Below are 20,759 nucleotides of genomic sequence, written 5' to 3' on the forward strand. Positions count from 1 at the left end.
CCTTCAGTCTGAGTACGCTAAGCTTGAGCCCCATTTGGGAAATAAGACAAAGTTTGACTTTGAAGAATAAATAGTAAAAAAGAGTAGATTCTCATCACAGTACTTAAATTATTGAATTCAAGGTACACCTTGACTTATCATATATTTTTAGTGTCTTTTCTTTAAAGACCCTAAGCAGAGTAGATACCTCTCTAATTTCACAAATAACATTGCATGTATGACTATTTTAAAAGTGAAAAATTCATGCAGAACAGTTATGGTTACCTGAAAAGACAAAGAAATTGGGTAAATAGAAATTGAAATGTAAGCAGTAAAGATCCATACACTTGTAATTTAAAAAAAAAATAAAGTTACTATTATTGCAGTAAAGGAAATAGTCCTGCTAAGAATATCTAAATTTAAACTGATAACTTTCTTCACAAATGTGTTTCATTTCTCCTCCTTATCCCAGTGAATGGTGGCCCCCATCCTTTCCATCCTCCACACTTGACAAACATATATAGTCACTCATTTAGGCTTCAGGCATTCAAGCACAGGCTTACTGTTCCAGCACTGTGACTAACTGAGCAGATGACCTGATTCCTGGATAATTTCCCCATGGGAAAGACACAAATAAAACAGTTCATATTCTATAAGTCACTATAATTAAATTATAGATAAGATCTCTCTAAAATTTCCTATTATTGGCATACAAACCATGTAGACTGCTAAGCTTTTGTTAAATGTTCCAAGAAATATAACCAAAAAACTTTGTACTGAGCTTATTATGTATATGAGTACCTGGATATATATATATATATATATATATATATATATATTGTGTGTATATATATTTGTGTGTATATATATGTATTATATACATTCTTTATGGATATATCACAAATTAAATTCTGTTAAGTACACAAGCTCTACAACAGACATAGCTGTATTAATTTAAATATTAGGTTTACCATTTCCTAGAAATGTTATCATGAGTATATCACTTCTAAACTGCCAGCTTCAGTAAAACAGTTATATGAATTTGCACTTAATACAAATAAAATACTTTACATAATACCCAGGAATAGTAAGAATTCAAGAGTTAGCCATTTTCATTAAGCCATGGAGCTTTATCTATAAGATAATTATATGTATACATTAATGTCTATACTATGACTTAAAAGGACTAGAGAATATATTTTAAGTGATTTTTGAAAAAATATTATTTTATTAAGAAAACTTGCCTTTAAAATTATAGTTTATGTTTTCAAACCATTCTATTCATCCAAATCACCTGCATCAATAAAGCATAGTTACTTTAGGATAAACCCACGAGATCCATAACGATAGAGGTCAGTTCAAATGGGTAGAGTCTACGGAAGAATAAAGGTAAGGAAGAGCAGAAACCAAACAGGTGCTTTGCCTTCTGAGCTACCAAAGAAATACTCCAACTACTGATAGCTGCTCAGACATTCTGCCAATTGGCCTTTCCTTCTCACTTCATGAATATTTCATAAACCATCAGCTTTTCAATTCCCAAAGATCAGAAATGGCCATTAGAGGCCTCTGACAGGCCATTAACAGTCCACAGGTCACACATAGTGACAGTGAATGAACTACAAGTGAGCTTCCTAAAGGACTATTGAACTATAAATGACTTTGAACTCTAAAAGTCAATTCCAAATGAGGAGATTAAACACGTGTTAAGCAAATGCAGCATCACTCAGATAAGTAAACAGTAGTACACACTGGAACACATGTTTAAATAAGTGAGTTTCAGATGTCTGATTAGAATCTCTACTGAAACTCCAAACCTTAGCACATTTTTAGACTATTTCTTGCCAGTGATATGTTGCAAAATTTCACTCTGAACACAATCCTCCCTTCTTGGTTTTCTTCTTCCTTTTTACCTATCTCCTGCTTGTCTATCCCTTGCTTTTAATGTACTCAAAACCTTCAAAGTTGAACTTGATTCTGAAGTCATTTAATGAAATTGATTCTCCAAAGCTAGCTGCACTCTGGCAGAAAATGAGACCAGGAAGTAGGATGAGACCATTCATTAATCACTGTCATTAGGATACAGACATTCTTCCAATAAACCGTTCTAACAATCTAAATTATTATACATGCAAAGTCACAAATTTCAGAAAAATGAAACACTTAATATATACTTTGACTAATTTTATTTTAAAGCCCTTCTCAAAATTTGAATGGTATAGCTTTATGCACTTCAGATACACATTTCATCTTCTTGACTTTGGATAAGGAAAAGTGTACACAATAGGTCCCCAACAATGCAAAGACAAGTCACTAGATCATAATGCTCTTAACCAATGGGATAGGGTCAAAGAAATATTTATTGGTGATGTCAACTGCTGTGTTCAGGAAAGATGTTTAAGAGGCCAAATAGAAAATTACAGATTTTTTTCTCCATCTCTGGAAATCTACAGAATAATTTTATGCTGGTTAAGCGATACTGTCAAGCATCTAAAATATTTCATTAATGCACCAGTTTAGTAAGTTTCATCAGTTTTCAAAAAATGAAGAGAATTATATCTACTCATTATAAACACAGTTATATACAAATATCTGTATTTAAATTTTCAAATCTAAAGTCATAGTATTAGAGTGTTCCTGAAGTTGGTACAGTTAAAGTCTACGTAGGATAATCAGGTTAACTTTAACATAAGTAGAGTTTCACCAGTTGATATAACATTATTTTAAAAGCTAAATTTAGTCACTAGTGACATAAAAATATGACAGATAATATCCAGAGTACTTGAGGAAAAAAGGAATTGAAGTTTTTTAATTATAAAAATATAATTGCAAGATTAATATTTTTAAAACAATGTAAAAAAATAACATCAGGGCTGAGGGCATGGTTAAATGTTGGTATGCTTGCTTAGTATACACAACATTGTGTGTTCATTTTGCCACATCACAAAAAAAGAACAAGAATAAAAATTGAAATCACATCTAATGGAATTCAAGGGAAAAGACATTATATGTGAAAAAAGGAGTTTACTTTATGGCTAAATGTATGAATTGGTGTGGAAATAGAGAAACTATGAATCTTTATATTTTGCATGTCACAGCATCAAAATATATCAAATATATCAAATGGTTAAAATGCAAAAAATCAATCTCATAATATTTGTAAGAGAACAGTTTTATATATTAGTATTTGAAAAGTCATGAAGACTAGAGAAGAATTAAAATGGTGAAGTAATAATATTTTAAGTAAAACTGATTTAATAACTGAAACTTAACACCTTTCAAATTGCTATTAAACATTTAAAAGTTTTTAGCATAATTCACAATGCAAATGTTCATTGCGTTCTAATCTGTATAAGAATATTTATGAACAATAACAATTCAACAAAAAAATTAACAACAGAGTTACATAAATTAAAAAAATCCCACTTGAAAAATTTAATATTATTTCCAAATATTTTTAGCTCAAAACAAAAAATAACAATGTAGTTAAAGAATATTTAGCAAATAATTATTCCATATATCAATATTATGAATTAAGATCAGAGCTGTAGACAAAATCTCATTGCTATAAAACTTTAAATAAACAACAGTGAAAATTAATAATCAGGAAACTCAAGAAGCTAGCAAGAGTAACAAAATTAACCTGCAGAAAAATGGAATTGAAATACAATCATAAGTCAATTAGAAAGTAGAAACATAAAATAAATCCAAGACTTGATCTTTTAAAGAAGCCATAGATGGAATTCTTCCATCAAATCTTCAACACAACAGAGAAAAACAAAAAATAAGCATAAAACAAGGGTAAGTGAAGTTTATATATGGAGAATGAGAAAAAGAATAAAACTACATACTTGGTTATTATTTTCTAACTAAAAATCAATGCAAAGTGCATTTTTATAATTTTGAAAATCTTGATAGAATGGATTTATTTAGAAGAAATATGTTACTTAAACTTACTTAACGGTGAGCCTACCTGCCTACTTACATACCATTGTTAGAGACCACTGCCCAGAGCCCTCTGAACAGCGAATCCCCACCAGGATGCATGCTTAGTCTCCTTTCTTCATCTTCTCTCTGAGAATGCAATATCCACATTCTTATCCTGCTCTTGCACAGCCTGACCCTTTCGGTGGTACAGTATCATCCTAGCCTCTGTCTACCTAATGAACCACCTGTTGGATTATTTCCAAAGATTGTTTGCTTCCCTGCCTTGTTCCACACAAATAAATGTAAACTCCATCTTGTAGATTGTTTTTAACCTGTGAACTCTAAGACTCTAAGTAGGGTCTGTGGCGCAGTTGGTATTGAATATATTTGTTGGGAGTAAGTGAATCAATGAAGAAGATACTGGTATGTCATTTGTAGAAAACTGGTGATTTTTAAACACTGTGGTTTGGGTAGTAGACTACCATTTGTTACAGCTACAATAAGCTATGTGTAGTGATTACAGTCAAGGAAAGAGATAAGGAAAGATTAAAAGAGAGAAGGAAAGTGAAGAAGAGGAGGAAAAAGGGAAAGAGAGCTGCCTATTTGATCTCCTGTTTCCATGAAGGTCTTGCAGTCTGTATACAGTTAGAATCAATGTGAGAAGATACTTAGTCTTTTATTTTAACTGCAGAATCTCTGACGACCCAAATGTATGTTGTACTAGTTCTTGTTAAAAGCTTTCTACATTTTCCTAGCTATGTCCCTTTGTGTAGCAAGAATTCTCAGATTTAGAGGTAGAGCAGTTTGATTTGTTTTGTTTTCTTCCTTATGACAGGGGAACAGATAGTTCTCTTAAGGGGCTACAATGAAAACTGTTTTACTTTGTTCAATGAACTCCACTAAAATGTGGTTCCAACCTACTCAGAGACATCCACAAGTTCCTCTTAATAATATGCAAAAGCTTTTCCTTTTTCTGTTATAGAGCTTTAATTCTGAAAAGAACTTAAAAAAAACCTAATTTTACCTACATCCAGCTCTTCAGAACTGGTTAATGTTTACAACTATAATAGTCATTGTTTTAAAAAGTTTGAAGAAGTCATAAATACCTTCGTATATTTGCCTGTGCTTTTAAATTATTTAGAAATTGGCACTGATTTTCCAAATTAGCATTTCCCCTGGTAACCCATTTTCCCCCAAGAAGTTAAAAATCTTAAACTGAAAGAGATCAAGTCAAATACCTGAAGTGGAGCTTCAGGCTGCTTCTCACTTGGCACTGGAGGAGCTGGAATTTCCGGAACAGATTTTGATGTCTTCTTTTTGGCTTTTTGCATTTGAATATTGGTGAAATAGTTCACAGCAGCAAACTCAATAAGGGCCGAAAATACAAAAGCAAAGCAAACAGCTATGAACCAATCCATGGCGGTAGCATAGGACACTTTGGGCAGAGAATGCCTTGCACTGATGCTTAGTGTGGTCATAGTGAGGACTGTGGTTATTCCTTTAAGGCAAAAGAGCAGAGACAGAAATGGGTTACTGTTATTGCAATGCAAAGCAAGCAAACAAACAAATAAACGTTAGGTTGGATGAGGTTAACAAAATTAACAATAATTCAAACAAAACCATCTTTGGTGGAGGATGTGAGTCCTAGTGGATCAATGAAATTAGCACGGGCTTTGGAGTAAACTACATATATTTCACTTTGTGGCTCTTTTAATCACTAACTCAATGTCATTTGGATTGTTTGGAAAACTCTTTAGAGCTTCATCGATATCTATTGTATTTACTGTAAAAATTTAAAGTAGCATATTAGTAAATCAATACTGGAACCTGGGCCAGTAAACCTAAGGAGTCGATACACACCTAGCGGGAAGAATGATTCACTGAAGCAATGATTCTCATCCAGGAGTGGAAAGTTGTGAACAGTGGCCTCCTAAATTGAAGAATCAGAATTTCCTGGGTAAGCATGGCCCACTGCTATTGAGAATTACTGCCAGAAAAAGTACAAGTTATATATACATCTTTTTCTATTCTTCCTCTTTGGTACTGGAATGGAACTCAGGGCCTTTCCACTGAGTTACATCACCAGACCTCTTTGAAAAAAAAAAAAAAAAAAAAGAATTATTTTGATTATTTTGAGTTACAGACTTGCCTAAGTCACTAAGTTTTTAGGCTGAACTGACTCAGTTTGCCAGAGTGCTAGGATTATAAGCATGTACCACCATACCCAGCTAAATCTTCATTTGAATATTATCTATTGAGTTAAAATAACAAAGTTACTAGTTCAGGGGCAAGGCCTCTAAGGAACTGCTTTCAGGAAAATCTCCTCCTTTGCCTTTGCCATGTCAGTCACCATTCTCAAAATTCCACTTAACAGTGGAACTATAAAGTAATGTATTATGTGACGATGCTAATATTTATATAGTGGTTTCTGTTTCCATTGATGTCTGTTTCTCTGACACATATTTTCTACTTGGGCCTAGAAATTCCGATGAGAATTTGCTATATACTTATGAAGGCATTCTGTGTTATGCCTAGGGAAGGTCCTGAAGTAGACACACAAGGAGGAAGAGGAGGACGATTTAGTGGTGGTGAGAATGATGAAGAGAATGACAACAAGGAAACATCTAAACATTCCAATCCATGTCAGTCACCAGCTGAAGAGTAAATAGTGCACATTCAGCAGAAGACATAGTTATGCAACAATAAGGAAAAAATCATGTTTTAATTTAGGGTGAACGATATTGTCTCAACTTAGAATTTAGTTATATTCTGCCTTATATTTTTCTCTTACTGTTCCAGAGATATAAACCTCATATTCAACTTGGTTTTTTTGTTTTTTGTTTTTTGTTTTTTGAGACAGAGTCTCACTATGTGGTTCAGGCTGGCCTTGAACTCACCAACTTAATCAAGTAGAACACTGCTGAGGGCAGATATATTAGATACAGGTTCAGGGATCACCATAGTATTTTATATAGGGAAAGGCAAATGATAAATGCCCAGTAAATAAAAATTCATTTTTCCAGTTCTTCTCTAATCTATTTTCTCTAAAACCTCTTCCTTTCACATTTTTTCCTGAAGCTTCGGTAGAGCATGTAAACTCTGCCATCTATTTAGCACACGACCTACAGACTTTTTAAAAACATTCTATATACTGTATAAAGAAATATGAGCATTTTCTGTATTTTCTTTTATAATTTTTGTGCGTTGCTTAATCCTTCATTAACCTAAAATATTTTGTATGCTCAAATGCATACACATCTAGGAAAATGCAACCTTGTGTATTTATTGGACTTCGTTTCAGAAAGAGCTCAAAAAATTAGGACAAGGTACTATCCTCATGCTAGCTATGAGACATGTGAATAACGACCAAACTAACTTTGAAAATCTATAGCTACAAAGTTTAAAATAAAACTTTATTCTTATAACAATTTAGGAATAATGCGCTGTTAAGAATTCAGATATGGTCTACAGCTTTTAAAGATATATAATGCTATGTATTTAGTTTTGGTAATAGAATAAGTTCTCCTTTGACTACAAGATAGTCTTCGCTTCTCAGTCTGTATCTGAAAAAAATTCTCTTATTATTCTGGACTAATCAGAAAACTAATGCAATTACTGAGAAATAAAAGGAAAATTATATTCCAACTCTGTGAGGGGACAAAATCACAGGTTCCTGACTTGAATGATGCTCTGGACACTGATATTAAAAAAAAAAAAAAATGCGGCTATGTGGCTACATTTCCTTTTTTCTTTCATTTTCTTGGATCAGTTTAATTTTAATTTTGTGGAATCATCTCTGGATGTTATAATTCCTATTTTATAACTGTAAATTTTAGAAAGTTAGCTGTTATAAAAAAAACAGGTTAAAGGCTTAAAAGTTGCCATCTTTTAGGACATTAAAATGTTCTCTCCACCCACTGTTCAAATTTTTAGAAAGAATTCACAAGGTAAGAGTGCACTTATTATAACTGGTGTCAGGTAGATCTTTTGGTTGAATAAACACAAATGTGAAGTAGCAAATAGAAACCAAACCTTCAAACAAGAATTCATGCTTTTTCTGCATCTAGAAAGGTGGCTCATTTGCTTTAAATAGCTTAGCTGACTCTTCGTTGAAAACATTTCAAAGCCATAATTTTTTTGACACGTTCAAGTATTGATGCCAGGACTTGCACTTAGAATGCTGAAGATGAACTATACTGGTTGGCCAAGGAGCTGGGAGAAGATACGAAAGAGGAGGCTAAGACTGTACACAGAGTGAATTTTTGGCTAGCCATTCCTAGAAAAGCCAGCAGTAATGATTTAGATATGCCAGCTGGCATTTACTTACATCTGATGTTTTACCATACAGGGATAATTAGAAAACTTAATATCATACAAGTTTGGAGAGAAAAGGCTTTTGCAAAGAGTTTAGCACACTCTGTTTCTCAGATTCACACTGATGTTTTTGGGTTTTGTTTTTGCATAGTACATAGGGACATTTCTGACCTAGCTGATTTCCTTCTTATGAAGGAAGAGGGAAATAAGAATTCAGAAAGAGAAAAACTAGCCTAGAATTAATATTCAACTAAACTTCATATGAAACAGATTGGCAATGCCCTCAAACACCTCATATTTTACTTATCTAGGAAAACACCATTTGAGATCCTCAGTGAGGCATTTAATAGACACCATTCAAAAACATCTTAGGTCATTGAAGCCTTAATTATTGATATAATACTCTGAATCAACAAAATCAATATTGTGGCACAATGGCACAATTGGATGAATTTCAACTTTCAGATTGAAAACCACTCACAAAGTAGCTATAAACACATTCATATGCTCTCACCAAGCAGCAACTCTGGAATTCTCCACAAGCCTTTAACTGGCTGTGAAAGCAGACAGAATGAGTTCTCAATTCTAGACAGATATTGTCAATTATGTGACTTGATATATGTTTCTTAGTTTTTTGGGGGGATGGGCTACCAGGGATCGAGCTCATGACCTCGCGCTTGCCAGGCAGACGCTTACATCATTGAGCTAAATCCCAGGCCCTTGTTTCTTAGTATCTTTAAGTTATTTCGTTTACCTATACAAAATTAACATTGACAACTTTGCTGAATTATTATGAAAGTAAATGAGATGACTCTAAAACTATATGTAAAATCTGTCATTATTGGGACCAGCAAAAATTACTGTTCTTAACACATGCTATTTAACTTCCTTATATTATCTTATTTGAATAGGAAATGTTAGGTGAGTACAGACATAACCAATACTATCCCTTACTACACCACTGGAAATTTCTATTATTTGGGAACAAGTAAGACTGAACAGTAGCTACCAGTATGCAATCAGTTGAGAAAGCATTCAACATTTGTCAACTAATTATAATTCTATTAAAATATTCAGGTTATTCACATTGTAGCACCAACTAGTTATTCTCAGGTGAGATAGGGGACAGCATGGACTAACAGATTAATAAGCAGCCTTTAAATACTATGTATTATGTGCTAGGCATTATTCCAAGTGCTTTATTCCAATTAACTCATTTGATCCTCAACAACCTTGCAAGTGAAGTGTAGCCACCCATCCTCTTTTAACATAAGAAGAAACAGAAACAGCTCACTGCAAGTTCATAGCTATTACATGGTAGATTCTAGGATTACAGTCAAAGTCTGCACTTGTGACACCATTATCTCTTTATCATAGCCCATCTATGATGGGTCAATGTTTTCTGTTTTAGCTCTTTAGGAACAGAGAAAGAAGTGATAATAAGCATAATATGCATAAAAGTGATTTTTAAAATTATAAACCCTAACAGAAACATAAAGTTTAAATAATTTTAATGATGACAGCCCCTTAAATAATGTTTTTGGTATTATGAGTTAATGGAGTTCGACCTGGGGCTCAGACTCAGTAGATAGTTTTTGTCTAGCCAGGCTACCTTTGAATATGTAAGGACCCAAAATGAGTGCAAGTTTTAAAGAAGATAAAGAACATCAAGAACTTCACAATGTCTGATACTACACAATAGACATGATAGATAATAGATAGACATACATATAGATGATAGATATTTTCTTTAAAAAACCAATGAAGACAAGTTAGAACCAAACAAATTACTCTTGCACAAGAGAAGTCTGAGAGAGTAACATACAATCTGTGTACCAGATGTCCTATACTGAGTACTAAACATAACACTTTTTAAACTCTCCCAGAACTATAAGAGAAAGATATATTAACACAATTTAAAGACAGAGAAAATGTGTGGTAGATGTGAGTTTTAAACTCAGACCTATTAGTATCCAATGACTAGATTTTTTTTTCTTTTATTTTTGCACCCATCTTTAGTAGCTAAAATTTATTCCACTTGCCATGTGAAGTTATTCTTTAACTGAACCTCATATCTCTATAAAGTAGGTAGGACCACTACACCTGCCCATTACCCTCTCTGCCTCTTAACACTGGCCGCCTGTATGAATTTCTCCTGTATGATTCCAATACCTTCTTATGGAAGCCTGAGGTAAAGGGAGGTAGCTGGGTTTGGAGGAAATAGCTCTGCAGAAGGAATCCGGGTTTCTTGAGGAAACTAGGTGTCCTTTTGGCAGTTCTCTAAAAGAGTAGGAGGTAGGATGAAAGCTCTCCCCACCCTCCAGTGTCTTATCACTAGTCTTTCTGCAGTTATTATCTGATAAGGGATATTATACCATAGCTTTGGAGCTACTAAATATACAAGCAATGGGACACTGGTATCTCATGTGAAGATTATGCCTCCATTTCAGAGAAAATCTGATCATTTTCCGTCTTACCCCACCACTGAATGTTTTCACTAGTCACAATAAACAGATGAAAACACAGAGAAAATATTAAATTAAATAGATATAAGTAATTTAGTGATATAAAAGCATGAATGATATGTAAAAGACTCATTAGCAGATATAAAAACTTTAAGCACATACATTCTGTTCTGGACTTCTTATGATTCAGAACACTATAAGAAACTAAAATAAAAACAATAAAATGTTGGTTAAGAAAAAAATTATGTAGATATAATAATGAGCTTGTAAATTAACACATATCTTCCAATTCAATGCATTTAAAGCATTTCCATTTTGTTCCTCTTCACTGAAGTCCAAGTTATTCTAAGGCTTTCACATTCATTCAGCCATGACTTTTATTTGTTTTATTTTAAGCTCATAGTGCATTTCATTTTAACATCTAGTTATAATTTTAATTAAATTACACTGCTTTATGTTAGAAGCCCAAGAATATTACTAAAAGTGAAACTGTATCCAGGTTCTCTGTTGGTCATCACCCTACTGGTTCTCAACCAGGGAACTCTGATGAGGTACCAGAGAAAGAGACGGACTGCACGTATCTTCTCAAGTATTAGTACTTTGCATTTACTAGGGAAAAATGAAAGTTCATATGATTCTTTATCCAGTACAGTTTAATACACTGATGATATTTCTAGAAATATCTAAGGGCTATTCCCCTAAATTGTGATTAAAACATGATGCAGATAATAACATCCAATAAATGAACAGCATTTACCAAATACAGTCCTAGCTGGAACTGATTCCTTATTTATCCAGAATGAAACTTGAGAAAGAATCACCGTCATAATGCAGGGGATATATGTCTGAATCATAAAATAGCCCATCTTCCGTCTGAGATGAAAGTGAACTGTCATAACAATGTATTCACCTACCACAAAAACATGAAAAAGAATGCATTATTGGTTCTGCAGGCAATTATTCAACAGCTTCACAATCACATTTCAGAATAACAAACAATATTTTAGGCAAAGTAATTCTCTTTTGCCTAATACAAAGAATAAGAGCTATATTGATTCTTAACAGGGGTAAGGGGCAAAGAGATGATATTGGACATCATTATTCAGAAAACAGTTTTGTTCCTTGTTGCCATTAATCAGTTTAATAAATTGGAGTGTAACTTTTAAAAAGTGGTTGCATTGAATTCTGCTTTGAGGTTCTAATACTGTTAAAGTAATCAGCTTTCATTTTTAGCAATTCTTAAGAGCAAAATTTAGACGTAACTTTTACAGGAAACCAGTAGAAAAAAAACTAAGATTTAATTTTGAAAAGAAATGAAACACATTGCATTTATATATGAAATATGTAAAACCATTTATAAACATATGCTCTGTACACATTTTATAGGCATACATGGTCAAGGAAAAAGCTACTTAATTTTCAGGAAGGCAATACATACATATAAATCATACATATATGAACAAAAATACAAACAAATATGAAAAACACAGGTGCCTAACTTAAAGAGCTAACAAATTAAACCCTACATTTTTTGGTAACCGTTGATAAATATTTTTACTCTTATACCTGAAAAAAAGCACACTAAGGCATTATTTAGGAAGCAGTGATTTCATTTAGACTGAAACAATTCAAAAACCTCAAATGCTCCAGATGTGTTAAGCCCTACTTGCAAAAGGAAAATGAGTATCTTTTTTAAAAAAAAATTTTTTTCCTGGACCAATAAGAGACAAAATGCCCTGTTAGAGCCTACTACACAGTTTCATAACTGATGTGAAGACAGTGTCCTTAAAATGATGGTCATCATGACTGGTGTTTCGGAGAGCAAAACTGTGTGATTTAAAGGATAGGAGGATGTTGCTAATTTCAAGACAGTGTGTGGATTTATACAAAGCAGAAAAGAGAGTAAGTTAAATATTTTTAATAAGAGCTTGTGAGTCCATTATATTTTTCATAATTAATTTTTCTTCCTTCCATTTTAAATTTTAAACTAGTTTATGAGGTAAAATTGGCACAAAAATGTTGTAAATACTTAATGTCTACAACTTGGCTAGTTTGAAGGTAAGTATCCATCTGTGAAACCGTCACCACCATCTGTATCATAAAGTTATCCATCACTTCCAAAATATCTCTTCATTTTTTATTTATTATTTTTTGAGATAAAAATACCCAATACCTACCCTCCTAACAAATATTTACGTATTCAATATTGTATCATTAACAGTAGGTACTCTCTCTAGGGTGTTTTGAAAATGCACCACTTAATGGACCAGAAAAGAAACTCCTATCAGACACTGAGTATTTTTCAAAATGTTTTTCCTTGACAGATAACAGAATATATACCCTGCTAGAAGGCCACTGTACAATTTCAGACTGATGTGAAGAAGTGTCCTTAATTTTCAACTTCCCAGCCTCCAGAACTTCTGTTCTTTACTAACTACTCAGCTTTCAGCAGTTTGTTTCAGTAATATAACTGGACTAGAACACCTATCATCAAAACTTAGCATTTTCTTGGTGATACATGTACATCAGAACGCTTTTACAGTAAGACATAATCAGCTGATTCCCAGTCAGTAAGATTGAAATTAAATTTTATGGTTCCATTCACATTCTAAAGCTAAGAATAATGGATAATAAGCATTCATTTACTTGTGTGACAACTTTAGTACCTACCCTCACTGTATTTTGTAATTAACCTTTAGATTTTTACTTTTATTTTGGAAAAACATTGACACGTGACTTAAAATTGGGCAAGACAAAATTTTCATAAAACACCAAAGAGGTAGACTCAGAGTTTTGTCTTATACTTTTGTTGAAAATAGTTTTAGTACATTTGATTACTGATTTTTGTGTCTAAATAAGAAAACCAACTCTTTTCTCACATCTCACCAACTCAGAATTTATTTTAAACTGAAATTAGATTATAAATGTAAATAAAGAAATTCTGAGTTGTGGTTTATGCATCAATTCTATTTCTGAAAATTTTTTTGTGCTCCTGAAAATACTAAATATTTCAGCCTAAAAGCCAAGACCATACTTTATTGCTGATGCTGAGAAGCATATTGGATTCAATTATTAAATGACTCACCTGTAATGGACTTGATAGTCTCACTTGACACTGTTTGCCCAATCAGATCATACTGAACTAAGCTGGAAGACTCCTTTGGCACCTCCACTGATTTCTCAGGACCCTTTGTCCAGGTATAAATCATCTCACTCTTTGGATATGCATCTGAGTGACAGAAGAAAATGTGGTTAGAGTCAGAGTTTCTCTTTTGTCAGCAATGGCAATCGGCATGTAAGAATGTAACACATGTTCAAGAAAGATGGGAAAAATGAGAATAGTTTTCATTATGTTTTATTCAAACATGCTTACAATTTAGGAAACTAGATATTAAATAAATAGCTGTGCGATTCAGCAGGATTTATTGGTTTTGTGCCAAAGAATTGGAGAAGAGACTAAAATTGAGGCATCCACAGGGCTACATATGCATCAGTGCCCTTGGACATGTTTTCATGCTAATAAGATGAGCAGCTGAAAAACAGATGCATTAACCCCCAAAACAGTACTGTTGAACTCCTACTGTTTTCATTTCTCTCCTCCAGTGCTTGACCAATACTGACTTCTGCCATCCTAAAGCAGCTCCTCCTCCATTTAGACATGCACCAGATGCTCCCTCTAACAACACAAAATAAAATAAATTTCTACTGGTGGGGGAGCTCTCCGGGGGGTCACTGCTTGTACAATACCTTTGGGCAATACTCAGGCTATTTGGTAACCATTCTACAGTGACAACTGGCTATGCTGTTTGTAAAGCCCTCTAGGGACTATAATTACACAACAGTTTCACTACCTTTAAACTCATACATTTAGTACATTTTCCCTTCTATCTTCAACGAATCTTTCCCAGTGGCAATTTAAGCCCATTTTCTATTATTTGGTGTTCAGTGCAAAAGGAGACCAGCTGCTTGCTTACCAGTCTACCCAAAACAGATAGCTTGGCTCACACACAAATAAGTACCAAAGAACTAAAATGAATTGTGTGTCATTGCTCCCTCCCTGCTTCCTACAAACCTTCCTAAAATGGCTAGAACACAGGTGATCCTCAGCAGAATTGTTTAATTCTACAAAAGAAATCAATACCTGGAGTGATCCTCTTTACAAATGACCTTGCAAAACAAACTATGAGGCTTGTGTCCATCAGTTTTAGTATTACACAGTTATGTGTCAGCATTTATCTCCTGAGGTCCATTCATACTGTGTCAGCTATTGGAAGTCCTGTATACTCTGTTCTTGTCTGTCTGTGACATTTTAAATCAGGTATCCTGCTCTTGGCTACCCTACCTTGCTAGAATAGCCTTTTTCCCCCCTAGCTTTCCTCACTCCTCTGAATTATAAAAAAAAAAAATGTTTTTCTCTTTCCAGAAAAAAGTAGGGTTCTTACTTGCCAAGTATGACGTGCCTCACTTTTTAATTCCCAATCAGAAAACATCAGCTTTCAAAATGTAAACTCTTATTTTTATACAAAGCCTGATTGAGCACCAACTATGTTCAAGTCACTCAGAAGGGTGCTTATAGGAGAAGCAGAGGAATGAGAAGGAGCAGAAAGGACTTCCTCTGGGTAAGAGGAAGAGGCCTTTTAATTTTGGACCCAGTGAGATCATACTTTCTCTTTATGCATCTTTCCTGTTTTTGTCTTCTCTCATTAAATCACTGGTCAGGGAGCAAATGACTTTCTCTAGCTTCAAGTTGGCTCACTGAATATTGTGATTACTAGGGTTATAAAAAGAACGGTGACTGCCGATTCTCATTAAGTTAAGCAATGAGCAATGATAACAGCAGGCAACTGTTTCCCAATCAGTAAGAACAAGCATGAGTCTGAAGCAATAGTAAAAGCCAGCAGCTATTTCTGGTAGATTCTGATTGAATCGCATGTTGAGCAGACCTTAGAAGAGCAATCACGTTTCCTTGCCATCTCAGAGAAGAGAGCTTGAGGAAAGGGATCTCCCTCCTTCCATTCATGTTCTTCTTTTGACTTTATCTTTACAAAATGTCCTAAATACATCTATTTCCCACTTACTCCTTTACCATCATCTGAGTCTAAATCACTGCCAACTTTGCTTGTACTAAAACAGCAGACTCCAACCCATATAGTTTAGATGTCCCTATATTTCACAACTGACTTTAATCTATTGATGATGACTTGGTCTACTTGGGCTATCCATGCAGGTATATTTTGTTTCTGGATAGGGGAGTTTTAATTCCTCATGTTAAATTGTTAGTGAATAGTGTCTTAAAAATCGTACCTTGGATAATTTTTGTCATGAATTGTGACCATATTTTGGATTATGAAAAAAAAAATATATATATATATGTCATCCTGCATGAAATAATCAGAAATCTGAACAAAAATTTCTATTAGAACTTACAACTCCCAAATTTCAAAGGGCACGCATGACCATCCATGGGAAAATCCACCAATCTCATGGGACACTCCGCACTTATAGTGAGTCTATGATGGAAAAATGCAATTAAATAAAATCAATTCTTTATGAAAATGAATTATAAAGATTCCCAAAATGGAAGGGAAAGAAAGAAGGAAGAAAGGGAGGATAAAGGAGATAGAGAGGGACAAGAAAGGGAAAAGTATTAAGGCAGAAAAAAATTACCTCATTGTGTATAAAATAGTACCATTTCTCATAATTCTAAAAAGTTTATTTGGAGCTGTCATATTATGTGAAACAGATTTCTTTCCATTTCTGAAGAAAGTATCAGGGGTCCATACTTTTGTTACCATCATATTATTCAGTCTCAAAATTTCAATAGGGCCATCATATTTTAGTCTTTTGTCAATCCATGTCTGTCTGAAGAACACATCCATTGTATATTCCTAGGAAAATTAATTTGTGACCTATTCAAATCACAGATGACTGCACATACATATTTAGAAAATTTATTAAATTTCAGCCTCTTTCCCACTCAGGGCAAAAAAAAAAAAAAACCCACCACTATTTCAAATGAAATGAATAGAAGCAAAAATGATCTCAAATCAATAAAGCAACAAGATTCTCAATAATTAGTGTAGGTTGCATCCATCTTGATACCTTCATCTTCTACATTTATAAGAAATAAATTACCACAGAAATTAATCATTCAAAAATAATTACTGTAATTTAGTACAACCGCCAGCACCAGGTAATTACAGTAGTACTTTAATTTAGACCAGATAGCAAAAAATCAGTCAGTGCTAAATTACATAATTAATGATAAGATTGTAAGCGTGTCTTAAAATGAAGTAAGATATTTAAAATATAAATTTTGTTTTCATAAAATAATAAGTTTATGGATAGGGGAGTTTTAATTCCTCATGTTAAATTGTTAGTAGTCAAAATTAGTCAAATAACTCAAGTTAGTTGTTAGTAGTCAAAAGTAGTCAAATAACTCAAAAGTTTCAGATCATTAGAATCCTTTTGTCATTTTAAATAAATACGTTTAACATAAAATAACAATACTAGATGAGGGAATGTTTCCTGAACAGATCTTAGTAATCCAAGCTCTTTAAGCAGAAGACAAAGGAAGAAAAGAAAGGATGGTCAGAAGCAAACAGGTCAACAGGAAACACCACATGTGATTAGCACTGTAGCATTGAGTATATACTTAGTGCAAACAAAACTAACTGATTTCTTGTTTTCTACTCAATAGTTTTCTAAAAAAAAAAAACTACATCTAAAATTATGCTATAAAATGAGTAATAGAAAAGTTCTTTTTGATGAGAATGACTCCAAGTTAATATATATTCAAATGTTAAAGAACTGACATGCAAAAATTTTAGTACCTTTACTTCTCACAACTTCTAAGTTTAATTTGGCCACTCTTTGACTTTCCAATTTTGTGTGACTGACTAAAAAATAAATATTAATTATCTCCGCTCTGGCATAGTTTCTTCAAACTTCAAAAGGTAACTTAAGTTACCCAAGCACTTACCATTTCAACATCAGAAACAGGTCCAAAGCTGGTGACATATATGTCAGTTTTCACTTCTGTGACAGGACCTAGTAAAAAAGAAGGAAATAAGTATGAAAAAAGAATCACAATTTTACAGCTTAGGAGAGTTAGGTAATTAGAATAAATACAGATAAAAATACCATATTCTTAGTAGCATTTGAAGCTATCAGTGAAGCAATAATTTCTAAAATGTGTGTAGACCAAAATACAACCAAAAGGGAGAAAAGAAACCCCATTACTTACCAGGATTGAAAGATATGTCATCCCAGGCATTGTTACAACAGGCAATGTAGAGACACAAAAGCTTTTAGCCTTTGTGATTTTTATAGCCTATCATCTGATTGTCCTCTATAAAGAAGTGAGCTATTAAAAAAGAGGAAATGTGGCTGTAAGAGCAAAGAGGAGAAAAACCATAATGGTTGCATGAAATGCATCTTTGGAAAATTGAGAATACTAGTAAATAAATTTTTAAATGATTCATGTTATTTTTAACAATGGGCATAAAATGGAGCCAGAACAAAGTAGTCCTATAAGATACCCCCATTCATGCTCCACCACTGGTATGTTGTGTGCTCTTTGGCAAATTACTTAGGCCTCAATAGCATCAACTACACCTATCAGGGCAGAGTTTCATAGAGATTTACTTAAACACCGTGTCCATGATGAAAGTACTTACTCCATGTTAGTTCTCGTCTAGTCTCATAATAGCCAAACTCAAGATTGTCTCCCCAAGTCTAAGTAAAACTGGTTTATGAACAAGTATATGTTTTTCTAGGCAAAAGGGAAAGGTGGAATTATGATGACAATATGGCACAGATTCTAGACAAAGGAACGTTAGCATAATTTAGGTTTAGTATGTGTAAAATATGGAATTCTGGAGTTCAAATGTGGCTCTAATACCTTCTAGTTGTATGACTTTGGTTAGGACACATGTCTCCTTAGTTAAAGATTTTAATGAATACTAAAAGTACTAAATGAGATAACAGGTGTAAATCACTTTTCTTAGTCATTAGAATATGATGTGTTGAATAATAATAGTATTTGTTCCTGTAGATAATATAGCATTTTATTACCCAAAGAAAATATAAAAATTGTTGTCCTCCTTGAACATTGTTTCCTTAAATAATATTTTAAATCTGCATTGCCTGAGGCTACATACTCAACAACCTGAAATAAGAACATATGCTATCAAAATGCAATATACCCCTATTCCTTGGATATAGGTTGGAAAACTCAACTTACGCCCAAAAAGATAAAAAGTAATTGTTATCACTTAATGCTCCATGTCTAAAATTAGCCTCATAAAAAATGGTTTTCCTTCTAAAGCAAGAGGATTGAGCCACACAAAGATAGGAGAATGAGAAAATTCTTCATTGGATAAGTATCCTGAGAAAAACACAGCCTTTAAAAGTCCTAAAATGTATAGATCATGCCTATCTTTCATGGATTTTACACTTTAAAAAAAAAAAAACAAAATACACTTTAGAAATTAGAGTTTTCAATAAATTTTATTTGAAGAATTAGAAAAAACAAAGAGATACCAATAACCTCATTAAAGCCAAATTGCTCTAGAAATAGGTAATCCAAAAAGTAGACAATACATGTTGAACCCTAGAAGACAGCAGTTCCATTCAAACAGGTTGAAATGTGGAAGATGTCAACGTGCTATTTCCTTAAATACAAAAAAGCAGAAATACTATGTCATAGCAAGTCAGGACACAGATGACTCAGCAATTAAGGTTGATCACATCCTAAATGGACAGGATCCCTGAGAAACTAAAAGTTACTTTGAAAATCAATTTAGAACAGTTGTTCTAAAGCTTTATATCTGCATCAGTTGGAGGCTTATTGAACTACAGATTGCTGGACCATGGTCTCAGATTGGCTGACTTAGTAGGTTTAAGGTGTGGCCCAACAATTCTCATTTCTACCAAGTTCCTATGTGTGACTGTTCAGTTTCCTATGATGTATAGAGACAGAACTGGTTTATTTGACTCCTAAAATAGAGTTTGCAACATGAATAGCACCAAGAAAGTGAGATGAACCTAAGGGAATGAAAAATTAGGTATTTTACTGTAAGGTTTATTGAAAAGTATGTGATATATGCTAATCCTTGTGTTTAAATTCATTTCATGATAACAGGTGTCTTCAAATTCTTATATATCACTGTACTCTTTCAACAATTCTTGAAAAATGTTTTATGTTCAGAATTATAGCAGCAACATTAGTTTGTGACAGTATTTAGTATCTATTTTACATTACTTTATGGGTCTTTAAAATTGAGTGAGATCTTAAAAGTTTAAGATTGGTGAAGGGATTTCATTTGGATACTGATTCAGTTGGGAGAACTGGGTCCCAAGTGGGAAGAACTGTAAAAGACAAAAGTCAAGGTCAGGGAAAGGCTTGATTGTACTAAAGGAATAGGAAAGGTGCCAGAGAGGCTGAGACAAAATAAAGGAGGGGAGAATAAGAAGAAATGAAAGCCAACAGAGAAAATAAAGACCTGGATACTGCAGACAGAGCATCTACCCTAGAGCGCATATTCTGAAAAGTGGCATCTTTTAAGCAAAGTATTTATAGTTGCTTTGTGCCATGGTGTCTGCTGTTAAAATTACATGAAAAAGAGCTTGGAGGAATGCCAGTGGAAGATGGAGAGATGCATAAGGAGATTGTTATGGGATAAATTATATTTCCAAATTCACATGCTGAAACTCTCAGTACCATGGAATGTGACCGTATTAGAAGATAAGGTCTTCAGATAGAGACCACTACATTAAAATGAAGACACTGAAGTGGGTTCTAATCTAACACGATTGGCGTCCTTCTCCAAAGAGAAGATTAGGACACACACACACACACACACACACACACACACACACACACACAGGTAGGAAACACCATGTAAAGACCTGGAAAGGTAACTAATTCCAAGGCAAAGAAAGACTTTAGAAGAATCCTCTTCCTGATTCCTTGATACCTCAGTAATTGTGAAAAACCAAATTGCGCTGCTTTAACCAGCTTGTCTCTGATACTTTGTTATGGTGATCCTAGTAGTTGAACAGAGGTTATTTCTT

At 33.6% G+C, this 20,759-nt stretch overlaps 1 protein-coding gene across 4 annotated transcripts in view; it reads right to left on the reverse strand.

Moving 5' to 3' along the window:
- Nucleotides 1-20,759, reverse strand: part of Gabra4 (gamma-aminobutyric acid type A receptor subunit alpha4) — a 67,789-nt gene that overhangs the window by 33,798 nt on the left and 13,232 nt on the right. For all 4 annotated transcript variants that reach the window (XM_063240751.1, XM_063240752.1, XM_063240754.1 and 1 more), the window contains 6 exons: nt 17,665-17,732; nt 16,350-16,570; nt 16,110-16,192; nt 13,768-13,911; nt 11,440-11,592; nt 5,142-5,401 (listed from right to left, as the gene is read on the reverse strand). In XM_063240751.1, coding sequence (XP_063096821.1) covers nt 5,142-5,401; nt 11,440-11,592; nt 13,768-13,911; nt 16,110-16,192; nt 16,350-16,570; nt 17,665-17,732 — 929 coding nt within the window. The remainder of the gene's footprint in view (nt 1-5,141; nt 5,402-11,439; nt 11,593-13,767; nt 13,912-16,109; nt 16,193-16,349; nt 16,571-17,664; nt 17,733-20,759) is intronic.

The sequence above is a fragment of the Cavia porcellus genome, unplaced genomic scaffold (genome assembly GCF_034190915.1).
Source record: "Cavia porcellus strain 051 isolate PalLab524CR breed Dunkin Hartley unplaced genomic scaffold, mCavPor4.1 scaffold_30, whole genome shotgun sequence".
In the NCBI taxonomy this organism is placed as follows: Eukaryota; Metazoa; Chordata; class Mammalia; order Rodentia; family Caviidae; genus Cavia; species Cavia porcellus.